The sequence below is a fragment of the Lithobates pipiens genome, unplaced genomic scaffold, assembly GCF_037356315.1.
Source record: "Lithobates pipiens isolate NorthernLeopardFrog02 unplaced genomic scaffold, aLitPip1_a1.2 Scaffold_18, whole genome shotgun sequence".
Lineage (NCBI taxonomy): Eukaryota > Metazoa > Chordata > Amphibia > Anura > Ranidae > Lithobates > Lithobates pipiens.
Genome location: NW_027507758.1, coordinates 281,147,358 through 281,167,007, shown reverse-complemented (window position 1 = coordinate 281,167,007; position 19,650 = coordinate 281,147,358). Strand labels below are relative to the sequence as shown.

The 19,650-nt window shown below is 42.9% G+C and overlaps 1 protein-coding gene across 4 annotated transcripts in view; it reads right to left on the bottom strand.

Moving 5' to 3' along the window:
- Positions 1 to 19,650, bottom strand: part of CEP85L (centrosomal protein 85L) — a 300,266-nt gene that overhangs the window by 129,873 nt on the left and 150,743 nt on the right. For 2 of the 4 annotated variants that reach the window (XM_077487040.1, XM_077487039.1), the window contains exons 3-4: positions 14,791 to 14,862; positions 13,412 to 14,172 (exon numbers count right to left, since the gene is read on the bottom strand). In XM_077487040.1, coding sequence (XP_077343166.1) covers positions 13,412 to 14,172; positions 14,791 to 14,862 — 833 coding nt within the window. The remainder of the gene's footprint in view (positions 1 to 13,411; positions 14,173 to 14,790; positions 14,863 to 19,650) is intronic. The other 2 variants (XM_077487041.1, XM_077487042.1) reach the window with 1 other exon arrangement.

Here is a 19,650-nt window from a genome sequence, read left to right as displayed (position 1 = left end):
CGTCAGCAGGAGGAACAGCGCCCCATCACTGGCGTCAGCAGGAGGAACAGCGCCCCATCACTGGCGTCAGCAGGAGGAACAGCGCCCCATCACTGGAGTCAGCAGGAGGAACAGTGTCCCATCACTGGTGTCAGCAGGAGGCACTGTGCCCCATCACTGGTGTCAGCAGAAGGAATAGTGCCTCATCAAAGGTGTCAGCAGGAGGAATAGTGCCCCATCATTGGTGTCAGCAGGTGGAATAGTGCCCCATCACTGGTGTCAGCAGGAGGAATAGTGCCCCATCACTGGTGTCAGCAGGAGGAATAGTGCCCCATCACTGGTGTCAGCGGGAGGAATAGTGCCCCATCACTGGTGTCAGCGGGAGGAATAGTGCCCCATCACTGGTGTCAGCGGGAGGAATAGTGCCCCATCACTGGTGTCAGCGGGAGGAATAGTGCCCCATCACTGGTGTCAGCGGGAGGAATAGTGCCCCATCACTGGTGTCAGCGGGAGGAATAGTGCCCCATCACTGGCGTCAGCGGGAGGAATAGTGCCCCACAAAGTAATAGTGCCCCAAGGGCTGGATAAAAGGCAGGCAAAGGAGCCACAGTATGGAGACCACTGGTATAGACATTTCATTTTAACTTTAGATTTCATGGGATTGAACATAGTGCATACAGCAAATGCAGGGGCCCAGCTCAGAAGATTTGGACAGACGGCTCTGCAGTTTTGTGAGCGATACCTCGCTGGTTCGGGGACAGTGGAGTGTAAGACTTGAAGGGAAGCTGGGGCCTGTACAATACCAGTTTAACACAATAAATCCAATCAATGTGTGTACATTTTTTAAAGTGGTATTGAACTAAAATTTGGAAAAAAACTATTGGCAGGCAGGGTTTTTATAACAGAAGAGACCCTAGTGGACTCTTCTGCCATAAGCGCTTCACCCAGCCCGTTAGATGTAATGTGATGTGAGCAGCACATTTACACACCCGCTGTGTACCGTGTTGATGCAACTCCCACGCACGTGATGTTGACCAATCAAGCGGCTGGAGAGATGGCACCCAGAAGGAAGAATGGCGAAGATGAAAATGCCTGGGACCAGTAGGAGCAGTGCAAACTAGCACATTATGGCAAAACACTGTAGGGGCCATTTTGTAAACTTTTCATGCATTCGTTTGCAACTATGCACAACTATGCAACAATGTTGGTAGTAAAGCAACCACATAATCTTAGCTTAGACTTTATTTTACACAAGTGTTCTTGGGAACAGCTGTGTTTTTGTGGCAAGAAAAAAGTACTAGAAAAACATTAAAATGCACAAAAAAATATGTATTTGGTGAAGCTAAAGTGCCCTTTGACTCATGTAAAAAGTACATTTTAAAGTTAGTAGCATTTCAGCCACTCATAGCATAGTAAAACCTTCTGGGTAGTTTAATACAAAGCTGGTAGCACTAAAACTAACAATGTAGGTACTTGCAGGGAAGATCAATGTAACAGACACTAAGAATTGCTGCATTAGAGTAATTACAAATAAAAAGGGAGCTTCTATTATTACTTTGGCTTTATAAATAATTGACAGAGGCTCTGAAATATGTGCACCGAATTAAACTATTTTAATAAAATAAGAAGAGTGCAGATGGCATTAAAGAAGTCCATACATACTTATTTTGTTGCCTACCGGCAATGGTTTCCAAGGCAGCTGTCCCCATAGAGGTTCATTTACTAAAGCTGGAGAGGCTCACTTCTGCATAGAAACCAATCATCTTACAGGACTTGTTGCCAAAGCTTAATTGAACAAGCGGAGGTTAGAATCTGATTGGTTTCTATGCAGAAGTGAGCCTGATTTTGCACTCTCCAGCTTTAGTAAATAAACCCCATTGTATCTTAGTGGCCATGGAGAAAGATCTCAGCAGGTGGGTGACATAGGGGGAAATGCACTACACAGCAATCCTTCATTTTTTTTTTTTTATACTGCTACAGTATTTAAAGAAAAACTCCACTTTTACTACAAAACAAATATCACATGTATGCTTGTGCAACAATCTTTTTTGTTATTTAATTATATTAATATAATTTTTTGCTCTATAATCCGGTACAAAGGTCTCTTGCAATTATAGAAATAATGGCCGAGCATGAGGTCATGCCACTTTCTTCAACCTATAGAATGCATGGCCAGGTGTAATGTCACTTCCTTCTTATTCTAGAAACCATGACCAGGTGTGATGTCACTTCCTTCTAATTTTAGAAACAATGGCCAGGTGTAAGGAAATTTCCTTGTAACTCTAGAAATCATGGTCAGGTATTATGTCACTCCCTTCTAATTCTAGAAATCATGGCCAGGTATTATGTCACTCCCTTCGAATTCTAGAAATCATGGCCAGGTATTATGTCACTCCCTTCTAATTCTAGAAATCATGGCCAGGTATTATGTCACTCCCTTCTAATATTAGAAAACATGGCCAGGTGAGAAGTCTCTTCCTTGACATTTTTTAAACCAAAGCCAACTGTGACAAGTGTGATATCGCTTCCTTGAAATTTTAGAAACCAAAAGCCAGGTGTGATGTTATTTCTATGCAATTCTAGATACCATGGCCAGGCTTGATGTCACTTCCTTCTAATTTTAGAAACCATGGGCAAGTGTGACATCACTTCCTAGCAATTAACAAAATCCCAATTCCTGCTACTGCAATTGGCATACGGGCGAAATGTCAGGCATTCTTGCACCTTCTTTTACTTTATTAAATAATTTTATCTTTGGCTATATACAAACAGGTATGTTTGGTGAAGTTGTTGGAAATACCTGGCCTGAACTTATTTTAGGCACTAGTATAGCGCCACAATACTTTGGTTATGTTTACATCTCCCCCTGTCCCTGAACAAGTCACCCATCGGGCAGTGGCACCAGCAGTGGTGCATGTGCAGAGTGATGTCAGCCTTTAGTCATTCTGGATGTATGACTTTGTTTTGACTGTCAGTAAGGCACATATCTAAAAACATACTCCAGACCAGCCTTTCTCAACCTTTTCAACACAGAGGAACCCCTTGGAATAGTTCTCTGGTCTTGGGGAACCCCTGCTTAAAATTAGAAATCTACAACTCATGATACAATAGTGTGATGGTCAGTGGGAAGAATGGTCCTGCCACTTGTGGTCAGTGGGAAGAATGGTCCTGCCACTTGTGGTCAGTGGGAAGAATGGTCCTGCCACTTGTGGTCAGTGGGAAGAATGGTCCTGCCACTTGTGGTCAGTGGGAAGAATGGTCCTGCCACTTGTGGTCAGTGGGAAGAATGGTCCTGCCACTTGTGGTCAGTGGGAAGAATGGTCCTGCCACTTGTGGTCAGTGGGAAGAATGGTCCTGCCACTTGTGGTCAGTGGGAAGAATGGTCCTCCTTACAGATAGCTAAAAAGATCAATGGTGTCGGTGGGAACCTATCCGAGAGGCAGCAATTTCCCAATGCTGAAGGAACCCCTAGCAACTTCTGCAGGAATCCTAGGGTTCCACGGAACCCTGGTTGAGAATCACTGCTCCAGACCATTTTTTCTGGCAAAATGATCTTGTGTACGTGTCAGCAATTTTTATGTCCATGTGCATAAACCCAAAATCAGAGCACAAACTCACTATTTTTCTATTTTAGTTTTATGCCGTTCAATGCTACAGACTGTGTATAACCCGTGTGTGTAAACTACAGTATCTACATAACTGACATTCATAACAAGCTGTATGGAAGTACTGGAGTGTATATAACAGGCCGCGAAGAGTTTAGGGTTTTTTTTTGTTTGTTTTGTTTTTTTCAAGAGGCAGACGATTTAAAAAAATAATAAAAATCAAAAATTTGTAGTAACCGTTTGCTTGAGTTATTACTATAATTATCTGAAATATTGTCAACAAGCTAAACACAAGCTTAAATTACTTTCGGCAATGTTAAGTGCTGCTGTGCTTGTAGCTGTAGTTTACAGTAACTGCTACAATGTAAATTGTACATTCCCAAAGACTAAATTGTTTAAATGATTACAGTTTAGCAAACTCTATTCACGTAGTAATCCTATTAAATTAATCTCTTCCTTACAGCAGCATTACTAAGCAGGCTGAAGTATGTGTAAGAGGGATAATATTGGAGCACAGCCATTTTTCTTCCAACAGGCTTCTTCTAGAAAGCAACAGCACCGCTCAGAGGATCAACCAAGTCTAACCAGATTGTGACCAAGCACAGCAGAAGGAAAATATCCACGCCAACCCATTACTTGGCACCCCAGATATGAAATCACACCCCCCCCCCCCCCCCAAACAAGAATATTTCTCAGGTGCACAGATTTTTAATTCTAAAATAAAAATAAAATAGAAAAACTTTGGCTTTGATTTTGAAAAGCACGTGTTTAAGAGTATTTGGATCACCATACTCAGTAGGGATTCTGTGAGTGACCCATGTCTTGAAACTCCACTGCTTTACAACATCATACATCCATGACATGCGAGGGCCCTTCAAAATGTTTCCACACTTTTATACTAGAATAGAGTTAAAAAAGAGTGCAGACATTTTTGAAGAACCCTTGTATAATACTCAGTTCAAATCAAGGAGATCTTTGAGTGTTCTCTCTTGGTACTGCCGACCTCCATACTTACCCTGTTAAATGTGTGTTATCCATGTTGAGCCTGTCCATTCTCCCTTCTTTGCTTCCTGTTTAAGGGTGACCCCACTGCCATGTTGAGTCTCATGGAGCCAACCTCACATGCATGGATTGTCCTGGTTGGGACTACAGCTGTCCATAAGCCAAGGCTTGACAAATTTGCTTTGAATCTAGTTACTTTAAAGCTTCCTGCCCAGGCCAACTTTCAGCGCTGTTACACTTTTACTGACAACTGCACAGTCATGCAACTCTGTACCCATAGGACATTTTTATCTTTTTGTTTTTTAGACAAATATAGATTTCGTCTGGTGGTAATCACCACTGGGTTTTTTTTGTTTTTTTTTGCTAAATACATGAAAAAAAGACCAACGATTTAAAAAAAAAAAACCCTCTCCCCATTTCTGTTCTAAAATTTAGAATACAAGTAATTTTGTTTCATTACTAATGTGCGGTGATGAGGCTGCACTAATGGGCACTGATAAGACTGCATTAATGAAGCTGCACTGATGGGACACTGATAGGTGGCCACACTGGCTGTCCAGAGGCTAGCGGGCTCTTGGGCTGCCCAGGCCCAAATTGCAGTCGGAGCCTGTTCCTGTTTTGCAGTTGGAGCTGCTGGTTTCTGTTTCCATAGGCAGCTTGATCTAGACCCACACCCAGAGGGAGGGAGGAGAGAGCCGCACAGGGAACACTTCCTGCCAGGGGCTTTGCTTTGCCACTGTCAGCTCTGCTCTTACCCCCAACACTCCTACTACCCTACAGCCCCACACATCTGCCCCTCCCCACCCTTCACAGTCCCACCCCTCTACTCCTTTAACCTGCCCTCACAGAGCTGCCCCTCCCCACCCCTGGCATCAGAATACATACGCAACACCTGGTGGCCACCCGGCAATGTTGTGCCCAGCTGTGCCCCCCATGCTAGCCACTGGAGCTGACAACAGCCCAGGCGCCAGGCTGCATTTTCTAGTAGCCATGGTGACCTGGCACCTGGGATTTGTCAAACCCTGCTATAAGTTTTCTGCGCAGCCCCAGCAATGCTCATACACCAATGTAAAAAAATTAACGCAGGTCTTGACACCAGATCTAGGAGGATGGGGTGGGCACTAGAAATTATGAGATATGTAGTCCAAAAAAGGGTGGTGTGCTTCGTGTGCACTTCCTGATCAGAAATTGTTATAGTTCTGCTGAGGAATACAGTGTCAGCAGCTGTGATTACATCTGTGTACATGCTTTTATACATAAACAGTATGCTTTACTGGGGAGTGATTTAGATTAAAGTAATAAAAAAATAATAATTCCCCTAGGATCATCACGGATCACTACTCCCATTGCATAACACCCCTTTGCCCAACTGCCTTTTTGCAGTGCAGGATCTCAGTACATTCTAGCCTGGAAACCTGCTACCAATCTGCAGGAGCTATGGGGGGAGATGAATAATTTTTAAAGTAGTAGTAGTAGGATCAAAGCTCTTCTAGCGCTATTTCTCCTGGGGATCACAGGTGTGCAATTTGTTCTGCACTCCCGTGACCTGTATTCAGCCAACAGCAGCCACTGATGTTACACAGCCAGGGCACGCTCAAAAGAGATCCTAACTTTAATGTCGGGATCCACCCAGATGCCTCGTAGGCAGTTTTCAGCCTCTCAGCTGAAAGCCTGAGCCAGTCACTCTCACCCCCGCCACAGCCCAGTGATCCAATGAGTGCTGGCGGGGCAGAACAAAGAGCCAGTGACTGACAGTCACCGTCTCTGCTCAGTGAAGACCAAGAACTGAGCAATCAACATCTTTGATCGCCCCAATTCTCAGTGTAGAGGCACCGGGGGAGTAATGCAACATCTGATCAATGCTGCATCCACCTAGGTGATCATAAATGTTTCTTCATATCCTTCAAGTTTCTTAAATATACTCACAAAGGAAAGCAATAATTCATTTTGTACTGATCTGATGTCAACAAACCAAATTATAACTGGTTCTGTATCCAAGAAGTACCCATTTAAAGACCTTGAATCACACATATTTGTTAATGGTAAAGTGGTTCCAAAGTCTAGACTTTTACCTTAATGCATTCCCTACATTAGGGTAAAAATGTCCCAGTAGTTGTATGCCCCCCTCACATACTTACCCGAGTTCTCTCTTGATCCAGCACTGTGCCCATCTGCAGCCGCACTCCCCACTTGTCCTCTTCTCACAAGGCAGAGAGGCAACAACAGGAGCAATTGGCTACTGTCAATCAAATCCTGTGAGGAGGGAGCAAGGGATGGGGAAAAGTCAAGATGTGTGCGTCTATGTACACATACAGCTCGGTTCGGGAGCGTATCTGCACGAGTGGCTGGCTAGGGACCCCAGAATAAGAGGCAAAAAGACCACTCTGTGCAATACTGATACACACAGCAGGTTAATATAACCAGGGCTTTTTCTCTCAGAGAATAGGTGCAGGAACTCAACCATGCCCACCACACACGCCTGCCAAATGGCATTAAATAGTAGCTCTTCCCTCTGCTTACAACCCCCTCCCTCCACTGCCCTCATCTCCTACCCCCCACCCCCTCCACTGCCCTCATCTTCTCCCACTCCTTAAAAGCTCCATCATCTGTAGTGGTGCAATGGATGGTCATCGATCCGTGATGCCAAAGAGTCAACTGTTCAGATCGGCAAAGGCAAGGAAAGGCCGTGGCTTCAGCCTAGCTCCGGAGTGGCAGCCATCTTGGTACACCAGGCGGCAGCGGTGAGCTGAGCGCTGACGTCATCACCCCTAAACTGCTTGTGGATCTGATCTGGCTGGTGTTCTGCCGAGAAAGGTCCTGACAGATAAGGATCCCCTTGTACTGCGCAGGCCCAGCACTTGCGCATTATGAAGGACTACATAGCTGCCGAAAATTGTAGAACCTAAACAGCTGTGAGTGAGCTGTACACCGCGCATTAGCAATTAACATATCATTGTACGAGACGATGCTGCATGCTCCCAATGCTTGTGCTATGCTGCAAGGGGCTAACCAAGGGGCGGGTCTGTTATATCGTGTAAGGGGTAGATGGCTACAGAAGAGGCCGAATTTTAAATACATTTTATTGTAAAAGACGCCTTTCATTTGTTTAACCACTTCAGCCCCGGACCATTTTGCTGGTCAAAGACCAGACCACTTTTTGCGATTCGGCACTGCGTCGCTTTAACTGACAATTGCGCAGTCATGCGACGTGGCTCCCAAACAAAATTGACATCCTTTTTTTCCCACAAATAGAGATTTATTTTGGTGGTATTTGATCACCCCTGCGGTTTTTATTTTTTGCTCTATAAACAAAAATAGAGCGACAATTTAAAAAAAAAAAAAACGCATTTTTTTACTTTTTGTTAATAATTGATAATAATTAATAAATATCCCCCAAAAATATATAAAAAAAATTTTTTCCCTCAGTTTAGGCCGATACGTATTCTTCTAAATATTTTTGGAAAAAAAAAAAAAAATCGCAATAAGCGATTATTCATTGGTTTGCGCAAAAGTTATAGCGTTTACAAAATAGGGGATAGTTTTATGACATTACTAGTAAAAAAAAAAAAAATTTATAAAAATGTCATAAAACTACCCCCTATTTTGTAAACGCTATAACTTTTGCGCAAACCAATCAATAATCGCTTATTGCGATTTTTTTTACCAAAAATATGGAGAATAATACGTATCGGCCTAAACTAAGGGAAATAAATGGTTTTTTTTTATATATATTTTTGGGTGATATTATAACAAAAAGTAAAAAAAAATGTGTTTTTTTCAAAATTGTTGCTCTATTTTTGTTTATAGCTAAAAAAAAAACGAAAAAAAAAAAAAAAAAAAAAAGGGGTGATCAAATACCACCAAAAGAAAGTTCTATTTGTGGGGAAAAAAAGGACGTCAATTTTGTTTGGGAGCCACGTCACAGGACCATGCAATTGCCAGTTAAAGCGACGCAGTGCTGAATCGCAAAAAGTGGTCGGGTCTTTGACCAGCAAAATGGTCTGGGGCTGAAGTGGTTAAGGCTTTGTTCACACCACAATTCCAGCATTCTGGGTATGTTTCTATATCAGGGCTTGACAAATTTGCTTAGAATCTAGGAGCCAGCTGAAAAAGTTAGGAGTCAGTTATTTAAATCCTCTGCCCAGCGCCCAGAACTGCATGTCTGGAGCATCGGACAATAAGAATTACTCATGCCTGATGCCAAGAGAAAAAGACAATATATAAAAAAAAAAAAAAAAACGTTTGTTTTGTTATAAGATTTTGCAAATACGTTTTTTTGCTCCTTCGCTGATGTGCTTTGATAGTGCCCATTAGTGCAGCCTGATGGGGCAGCATTGAGTTTGGAACTGATGGGCACTGACAGGTGGCACTGATGGGCACCAATAGGCAGCACTAAGGTGCCACTAATGGGAACTGGCAGATGGCACTGATGGACAGCACTTGCAGGCGGCACCAACTGGCATGTGGCATTGATCTGCACTGTCAGGTTGCACTGCTTGGCACTGGCAGGTGGCACTGGCAGGTGGCACTGCTTGGCAGGTGGCACTAACTGGCAGGTGGCAAAGAGTGGCACTGGCAGATGGCACTAACTAGCAGGTGGCACTAACTGGCACTGGATTGCACTGGCAAGTGGCACTAACTGGCATTGGCAGGTGGCACTGGATTTGCACTGGCAGGTGGCACTGGATTTGCACTGTCAGGTGGCACTGCCTGGCGGCACTGGAATGCACATGGCACTAACTGGCATTGGCAGGTGGCACTGGCTGGTAGCACTGCTTGGCACTAGCAGATGACATTGGCAGGTGGCAATAACTGGCACTGGCACTGCCAATGGCAAGTGGCACTGGATTACACTGGCAGGTGGCAATGGGTGGCAGATTGGCAAGTGGCACTGGATGGCATTGGCAGATGGCACTAACTGGCACTGGATTTCACTGGCAGGTGGCACTGGCATGTAGCACTGCTTGGCACTGGCAGATGGCATTAACTGGCAGGTGGCACTAACTGGCATTGGCAGGTGGCGCTGGGTGGCACAGATTGACAAGTGGCACTGGACTGCACTGGCAGGTGGCACTGGATGCCACTGGCAAGCGGCACTGGATGCCACTGGCAAGCGGCACTAACTGGCACATGGCACTAGCAGGTGGCATTGGCATGTGGCACTGGCATTGCCAGGTGCCACTGGATGGCACGCGGCACTGACACAATTTCTAGTCGCAGCGGCAAACTGGTGCCTGGGATTTGTCGAGCCCTGTTCTACATGCATGTTTACACAGGTTTAACACATTTTTAATGCATTTTAAATGAGTTCTAGTGCAAATTTTTTCCCTTTAAAAAAAATATTTATTTTCTGTGTATTAGTGTCTTTACATGCATTTATATGGATTGTGTGTGAAAAAATGCATGTTGCTATACTTTATTTTAAAATCACTGGAACTGAATGCACCAATGTGAACTAGGATGCTTAGAATGCACTGAAAAGCATCTGGTGTGAATCAGACTTAAAGTGGATGTAAACCCGATTCATGAAATTGAAGTGGAGCTGGGCACATCTATCTGTAGTGTTTTATCTCTCTTCAAAGCAATATGCCCCTAGCAGTCTCCTGCTCTGCTCTTCTGTCATCAGCCTGATAACTTCTGACAACTTCTCAGTCAACAGATAAAAGCAGTCTGAATATTGTGCTGGGGAGGATGCTATAGATAGATTAGCAGAGCCATGAACTATTCAAAGGACACAGCTGAAAGTCTCTACCTATGAGGAGAGGGGTGTGCCTTTCCTCCAATCGGCTGTCTTGGCTGTATGCTAAGGCTTCATTGCAGTGTTGAATAGGAAGAGAAAATCCAACAGATCTGAACTTTCTAAAGAATATGTAAAAGATGAAGACAGCAGATATACATGTAAAACTTATGTAGGATGATTTGTGTTATCCCTGTGTATCATCTGAGGCTGTGCACTTCACTGGGTATATGTGAGAGTTTACATCCACTTTAACCTTGTGACTTGCCAGAAAGTTACAATATCCAAGTTTCTTGTCTAATTATCAGGGGAGAAAAGACCAAAGGAAGAGAGTTTCCTCCAACCTGTAACATACCAAACACATCATTTCAGCCAGGTAAATTCACCTGAAATGTATAGATATGATATGATATGAGTGTTACATATTGTAAAATTTTAGGAATGTTTTCATGCAAACTTGTACATTTTGTGAAAGTTCCCCTTTAAGAAATATGAGCTCTTTAGTGAATAAGGCCATTTATGACAAATGCTACACACACACACATTCACCCTTATGCAATAACATTCTTAGTCTTGAGACATTCTTAATCAGTTTTGGAATTATTCCTAATCCAACATAATTTATTACTAATTCAATAAAGCCATGTTGTGACTGGCTCTTGTTCTAAGTAAACCTGTGTTTTTCCTTTGCAGGACAAGGCAAAACATGCACTTATTTACAATCTTTCCCCACCATTTATAATTCTGCCACCAATCTTTTTGGCAGCCAGAGCAATATACAAAATGGACTGTGTAAGCCTGGCAGTTGGTTTCTCAAACACGCAGAACAGCATTGTGGAAGAATGGGGAATCATACCTAGAACCACTGGTCTATCCACTGCTCAACCAGAGCAGCAGGAAAAGAAAAACAGAAAGAATGCATAAACAGTAGATTTAGGGGCAAGGTCATTCGTTACATATCCCCACAGCCACTGGACCAGTCATAGGCACTCGTCGAGATTCAAGAGGAGTTTCCACCCTCTTTCTGCCCTTTATTTTAATCATAGAAGCTGTAGTACAGCTTTCATCAATGAAAAGCGATCTATGAATGGAGGAAGCAGGCCCTTAACTTCTCCACTAGTTCTCCATTTATAGATCACTTTTTCGCTGATTGAATCAATAACATATCTCCTATGAATGAAAATGGCAGGCATAGTCAGCACTCTTAACAAGTACCTATGACAAGACCAGCAGTTTTAATAACCCCTGCAGCATAGGAAGATTATGGCTGAGAAGGTATACAGTATGTTGGGGACAGAGGACTTCAGATTTTAACTTTAACTAAAAAGTGTCCAGCCAGCAGGGACATTTTGCATTGAAAGTAATGTCCCTTGTGATTTTTTTTTTTTTTTTTTTTTTTTAACTCAGCTTAGGCTTTCAGTGCATCTTTTGCTTTGCACACATCCAATTTAAAAATAGCACAAAACCTATGCAGATTGTGGGTTGCTGAAATTTAGCTTCCTAAGGTGCGCATTGCAAGACCCACTTTCTCCAGCATTACTACCATATATATGTTAAAATAATCTCCTTTAGGTTTAACAAGTATGTAATGCATAGTCCTTCTTTCCTATAAATTTAATTGATTTAGTGGAATGGTTTATAAATCTAAAACCCACCATATGTAGATCGAAATTCAGTCAGTTCAGTGGGGAAATGATCCATGTATGGGCAGGCTGATTGTAGCAAAGTCCATCCATCCTTTGACTTGGGTACAACAAGCCTGTCGGATTCTTCTAAAAACGATTATTGCCAGTAGCTATAGCCACTAGCAGTAATTATAATGTCGACCAGGAAGGAGTCCTGCACCCCCCACTGCCAGAATACAATAGCGCTGTGGGAGGCATTTCCAGAAATCAAGTGATTTTCTTTCCTTCAACCCAAATTGACTAATCTATGGCTTGCCTAAAAGAAATCATGCAATCAAATTATAATAAAAGTGTGGCCAGTTTAAAAGCTCTATTCCCACCAATGCAACTAAGAGAAGATGCAGGCTTGGCTGAGGAAATGCCTAAACTTGGACACACATTATAATATCTGTATATACCTGACAACCTATGAAAACAGTCTATTAAATGTATATAAAATGATGATGTAGGTCTTTTAACCTAATTCATATGTCACACAGAGCTCTTACAGAGAGGTGCAAAGCATTAAAAGACCCATTTTAGATCATGTAACAGGAATAGGCTGCTGCACAACAAATGATTAGTCCCCTATCATAAAGAATATGCTAAATTATATGAAAGATGTGGTTTGAGGATGTCAGTGACCTAACACTAAGGTGGACTTAGCTCTGTCCTAACAACACTCCATTCATTCAGCTAAAGTAACATATATGCTGGCAGCAGACAGAAGTCGCAATGTTTCTGATGTACTGTATAGCTTTGCAGTGTCTAGAGAGAGGGGGTATGGAACTGATCTGTATGCTGTTAAGGTTAAACCCCAAAATAAAATACACAATCCAGCATAAAAAGACAACAAAAATCACTAGAGTTAATACTTAGTGTCGATGCACACGGACATGAAAAAACGCTGCTTCGAGAGGAGTTTAGCATGTTATCCTGTGTGTCCATGCACAGTGGGAGGTTTAGAGGCATATTTTAAGCTGAGCATTTAGAGGCAGAAAAGAAAAAAAAACCTTCTGGTTTGTATTTTTGAGAGCCGTTTTCTGGCAGAAAAAAAAAAAACGCTAAATGCTCCTACGTGCCTATACAGAAATGCTCTATATGATCTTTTTTTCTGCCAAAAGAACCGGCTTTTATTTTTTTATTTAGGCCCAGCATGCACGAACCATTAGATCCTTTTGACTTCAAACAGAGTAATAAAGAGTACACAGCCTTGCATATAAAAAAAAAAAATACATATTTTTCATTGGATTGCACAAAACTGAAATTTTTCTGACTGCAGCTTACTCCATTTTTAAACATTCTCCTCTCAAGTACTACTGTACTGTGAAGTGTATATAATGAATGTATTGCTGAAATCATACCCCGTGTCATTCACAAAACGAACCACAAGATGGCAGCATAGACCAACATATTACACGTACCTGTGCGTGTTCAGCATCTTGACGAAGCTGTTCTAGCGGATGCCAGGAAGACGAGCCACACGTTTCCTCAGGAGTTCTCCTGTCTTGAGAATTTGCATGAAACTGATCCGAAAGCCACATCTGAGTCCTTAAGGAAGACTGAAGGGGGGATCCAGCCTGGTAACCCAAGTGGCTAAATTTTGGAACATTGTCACTGGCTGAAAAAGACTTACTTTCTGGTAAGGCACTGTAGGTCATGTCTAAGGTATGCCTCCGACTTGGAGTAGCAAATGGAGAAAACTCGGAGCTGCTGCAGCTGTCAAATTTATATTTGAGGTCTACACCTGCCATATCCTTCTTATCAAGGTCTTTATCGTCCAGTTTCAGTGCCTCCATGCTGTAGTGCAGACAAGATGGCCTATAACCTCGCGAGTGCTGGGAAAGAGAGCCATCTCTACTCATACGATCCAGGCTATGCCGCAACCCTGCGTTTTCAACTTTGCCATCCTGACCGAAGGTATCTGGAGTGCTCAGTTTAGAAAGAGATGACCACTTTTTCATGGGCCTCGAGTCTTTCATATCAAGTGGGCTATCCGAGTGGCCATAGATCCTGCCTACAGCAGACAAAGAATAGTTGGTGTCCCAAGAAGATGTGTCCAGCCGGTCCTCTCTGTGTCTGGCCACTGATGACCTGGCTGTAGAGGGCATGACATGAGCAGAAGGAAGACTGACCAGTGGGTGCACCGGCTTAAAGGTGGACGTACCGCTGGAAGATGAATGGTCTATAGAAAAATAAAAGGTTACAGAAATTAAACAAACAGCAACAACACAATCAAAGAAACAAAAAAAAAAATTATATATATATATATATATATATATATATATATATATATATATATATATATATATATATATATATATATACACATATATACATACACACACACACACACACACACATACACACACACACACACACACACACATACACTCACACATTTTATATTCTGTAGGCACATTTAAATACAAATCTGTCTGCACTAATCATAAATAATATTTTAGAAGATTTCTGTGTATGGAAACTTCTGCTGACAGCAATCACCAATTATGCCAGTAGAGGGCGTCCTACAATAATGAATGAAGTTTCAGGTAAGGTTTCTGTGCAATGGAAAGCACAGCACACAGCCAGAACTGGAACTTGATATTGTGAGCAATAATACACAAGTGGAAAGATATTTACTGTGGTTAATTCAGTGCTTCTAAGCGCTCACACTGGCAACATGCACCACGCAAATCAAAATCGGAGTCAAGTTAAATTCTTCCACAAAAGACAATAAAATAGAACAGGCCATTATTATACACTTCAACCCAATCGCCATGCTTTTATTAAGTTCACAAACCGTTTTCTAAGCACTCGGAGGCGCTGGTCCTTTTCCTTGTCCTTGCAGCACAGCAGCCTAGGTCTTGTATACCTATAAAAAGGTGAACACTTTGTTTGTTGCTCCAAGTAAACATGCACGCAGAGATATATTTAAAGAGCCTGCCACTGCTGACCTCTGAAAATGCTAGTTGTCTGGCTGCTTGTTCCCAATGAGTGACTCGGGAGTATTGAAGACGATTAGTGGCATCAGAGTGAATCTATAACATTTACTCTGTCAGAGCCTAAAATATACTGAAGCTACAGGATCAGCATGACAGACCAGAAAATAGTATTTTCAGAAGAGGCCAGCAAAAGGCAAGTTTTTATTTAAGTCAGAGTTTCCCTTGAAGTTTAAGCATTTTCAGCAGCTGATTTAATAATTTACTGAGTATGCAGCTTCTTTATCTTTTAGTCCTTGCCAGTGTGCCCATTTAAGCTAGTGCTAGGGACACGACTCTAATCTCTGCATGCAAGGGTGCCTCCATAGGATGCTGCAAGTGAAAGGAACAACCCTTGTATGCAGGCGCTAGAGCAGGGATATGCAATTAGCAGACCTCCAGATGTTTCAGAACTACAAGTCCCATGAGGCATAGCAAGACTGACAGCCATAAGCATGACACCCAGAGGCAGAGGCATGATGGGACTTGTAGTTCTGCAACAGCTGCAGGTCCGCTAATTGCATATCCCTGCGCTAGAGTTATGTCTCCCTTCACTGTGTGCATCAACAGAAACGCACAGCCCCATAACCTTGGATAGCGAGTCATTCCATTGCTCCTTCCACCTCCAAGCTAATAGACTGACTCCAAAACTGCACTGTCTTTCTTGTGAAAATGAAAGTTTAGGGAAGCATCATGGAGCCAGCAGCATTGAAAGCTTCTGAGGTAGAAATTTTAACAAATAGCTCATCAGGGAATGTTTATTTTATTGTGCTCAATGTGTTACAGTGGTTGATCTGAGTGTGATTTTGGCCCCTCCTCCTCCCCCCGCAGCCTTCTGGTGCCCAGCACAGGTCCCAGAAGACTGCGTGACCAATCACAAAGCGCAGCTCATGCACTGCTGGTTTTCCTTAATCAAGATGCCAACGCCTGGATCCAAAGCCGATTGAAGAACCAACTGGAGTGAGGACAGCACTGGATCCAGGGGCAGATAAGTGTCCTTATAATAAAAGACAGCAGCTACAGTATATGTCATTTTTGGGGAGACTGGAGCTCCTCTTCAAGAGAAGAAAAAAGCCTTAAAACATTTAGCACTTCAGCATTTTTTTTCCCAATGGCCAGAATAATTTACGGATTCCATTAATGGCCCAAATGTTGATGCATCTAAATGCAACTAAATGTGCGTGCAATATGCAGCTTAAGGGCCGGTTCACAATTGGAATCGCACAGAATGCGCTGTTGTGCCTTCCTGTGCGATTCACATGCAGTTCTGTGCGATGTGATTTCAGCCCTTTCATTTTTAATGGGCTGAAACTGTACCACACCAAAAGTTGTGCATGAATTACTTTTGGAAACTCACTGCAACAGGATCACATGTATTCTGTATCATGTGATCCTGTATTGGCAAACGTGCTGCATTTTAGACCTACATTTGGGGTGTCATTAACGTAATATTTACACCTGCTGCAGATTGCAACTGCAGTGCATCTTGAACACTATGCAGGAAACGTGCACGGAACACAGAACACAGGTTCCCTGCACCACCTTCTGGTGTGAACGGGGCCCAGATGCACGTTTTTAAGCAGCTTTTTCCTTCAAGGAGTAAAATGCGTTCAGGGGAGAAAATCTAACGCCCTGTGTGCACAAGGCCCTAAAATGTGATTTCCAGCCTTCATTATTTTGGTGGCTGGTTGTTTACAAAAAATAAAACGTTTTGCCTTCGTTACGGTTTTCTGATGTCTTTGTGATAATGGGTCTTAGATCAGCTTTACAGTAATCTGGCTCTATTTTTACCATGTCCAAGTGGTACATTCTGGGCACATTTATATTGGTGGCTAAAAGGAACAGGGCAGATGATCCTGGGGTCATGAGAAGTGTCAGATCACTTAAAATTCAGAAGTGTGCCTGATGGGATTACACCAAGCTAAGCAGCTCATCTACTGCTACATGCAGCTCTCCAGCCCAACCAGGGGGGCCACCACCTAACCTTCCCTTCTGAGCACAAAATGACTGTTCCCCTGAAGATAAAAGTCCCAAGTTCTATGTATAAAGGTTTTATTTTTTCTCTGATCTGTCTGGACAGAAAATCCAAATGTAGGAAAGTAGATTGACTAATATAATCAAATATGGCAAATCAAATAATCTGAACAACAATACAATCATATATAAAATTATGCTACGCATGACCACCATAAGGCCCCTTTCACATAGGTCAGATCTGTTTTTCTCAGCAGGGGATCCGTCTGCTGATCCCCTGCTGAGCTGAGCGGAGCAGGCGAATGATTGGTCCATGTCGGGACACAGCCCGCTCTGCTCTATGGGCAGTCTGATGTTAACAGACCGGCTGCCCATTGACACCCGACTACCAACTGATCCAACCAGACAGAGGGGAACAGATCCCTTTCAGTTTGTTTTTCCCCAAATCAGACTGGAGGTAGGCAGGTGTAAATGGACATAAGTTTGTTTATATCCGCCAATTGATAGAGGAGAATGGAGGGTCCAATCAGGTCTGAAAAAAGGCACAGACAGGCCCAATCGGACCACTTGCGTGAAATGGGTCTAAGAGCCTACTTAAACTATTGTTTAAATTTCTTTACATGTCAGGTAGGCGCTTGTATTATTAAAAAAAAAAAAAATGGATTTTTATGTGAAAACTGACCACCAGCATCATTGCTTTCTGCAATAGAGATCAGATAATAGACGTACGAGACGCAAGATGTACAAACCACCCCTCCTTTCTGCACACTTACATAACATTCTATGCTTGTTTACTTTTTTCTTTTTAACAAATATTGTTCAGAGAATATCCCATGACACCCAAAAATAATATCCCTTAAAAAAACGATATGGTTAGTTTATCAAGTTGACAATACACGGATTTACAAGCACTTGTGTGGGATGATCCAGAATGTTCTATTGGGTAACATTAGATTTATTCATCTATTAACAAAGATATTATTGTGCCACACACACACTGCAATAGAAGCTAGGATATTCCATAGAGAAGGAAATTATCACTATTTATCCAACATACATTCTGATGGTCAAGTAAAACTTCCAGCCAGGTGCAACCTGCAAAACGCAAGCTATTAGGCTGGGTTCACACTGGAGCGATGCGGGAACGCCGCAAATCCGCATCGTTTTTCCGCATCGCATGCCTCCCGCCGGCAGTTCACACTGCCCTATGCGGACTGCTGGGAGTGTCAGTGAAACCTTAATGACACCCCCAGATCAGTTTGCATATCGCAAGGCGATCTGCAAACTCGGACAGGAATCGGATCGCATGGTGTGAACACCCATGCGATCCGATTCTGCTGCGGACCAAAAAAAGGGTCCCGTGCGAGTTTGCGGCAGGTGCGATGCGAATTCAGCCATACTATCTGTATGGCTGAACTCGCATTGCACAGAGATCGGATGTGATTTGCACTGCCGTGCGGTGCGAATCACATCCGGTTCTCGCTGTAGCAGCGGTGTGAACCCAGCCTAACAGTGCATTCGGAAAGTATTCATAGCACTTCACTTTTTCCACATTTTGTTATGTTACAGCCTTATTCCAAATTGGACTAAATTTATTAAAAAGTCTACAAACATTACCACATAATGACAACATAAAAGATGTTTGAAATCTTTGCAAAATTATAAAAAAAAAAGAAAGTATTTATAGCCTTTGCCATGACACTCAAAATTGAGCTCAGGTGCATCTTGTTTCCCCCAATCAGCCTTGAGATGTTTCTACAACATGATTGGAGTCCACCTGTGGTAAATTCAGTTGATTGGACATGATTTGGAAAGACACACATCCATAAAAAAAGGTCCTGTTAACGGTGCATGTCAGAGCACAAACCAAGCCATGAAGTCCAAGGAATTGTCTGTAGACCTTACGAGACAGGATTGTATCAAGGCTGGGGATTCTGTACCATTCTGGGGAAGGATGCAGAAAAAGGTCTGCAGCATTAAAAGGTCCCAGTGAGCACATTGGCCTCCATCCTCTGTAAATGGAAGAAGTTTGGAACCACCAGGACTCTTCCTGGAGCAGGCCGTTTTGTCAAACCTAGTGATCAAGGGAGTTAGTCAGGGAGGTGACCATGAACCCGATGGTCACTCTGACAGAGCTCCAGTATTTCTCTGTGAAGAGAGGAAAACCTTCCAGAAGAACAACCATCACTGCGGTACTGCACCAATCAGGTCTGTATGGTAGAGTGGCCAGACAGAAGGCACTCCTCCTTAAAAAGGCAAATGGCAGCCTGCCTGGAGTTTGTGAAAAGGCACCTGAAGGACTCTCAGACAATGAGAAACAAAAATTTCTGGTCTGATGAAATAAAGATTCAACTCTTTGGCCTGAATGGAAAGCGTCATGTCTGGAGGAAACCAGGCACCGCTCATCACCTGGCCAATACCATCCTTACAGTGAAGCATGGTGATGGCAGCATCATGCTGTGAGGATGTTTTTCAGTTGCAGGAACTAGGAGACTAGTCGGGATTGAGGGAAAGATGAATGCAGCAATGTACAGACACATCCTTGATGAAAACCTGCTCCAGAGTGCTCTGGACCTCAGACTGGGGTGAAGGTTTATCTTGCAAAAGGACAACAACCCTAAGCAAGCAGCCAAAATGACAAAGGAGTGTCTACGGGACAACTCCCAGAGCCCAGACTTGAACTCAATTGAACATCTCTGGGTAGATCT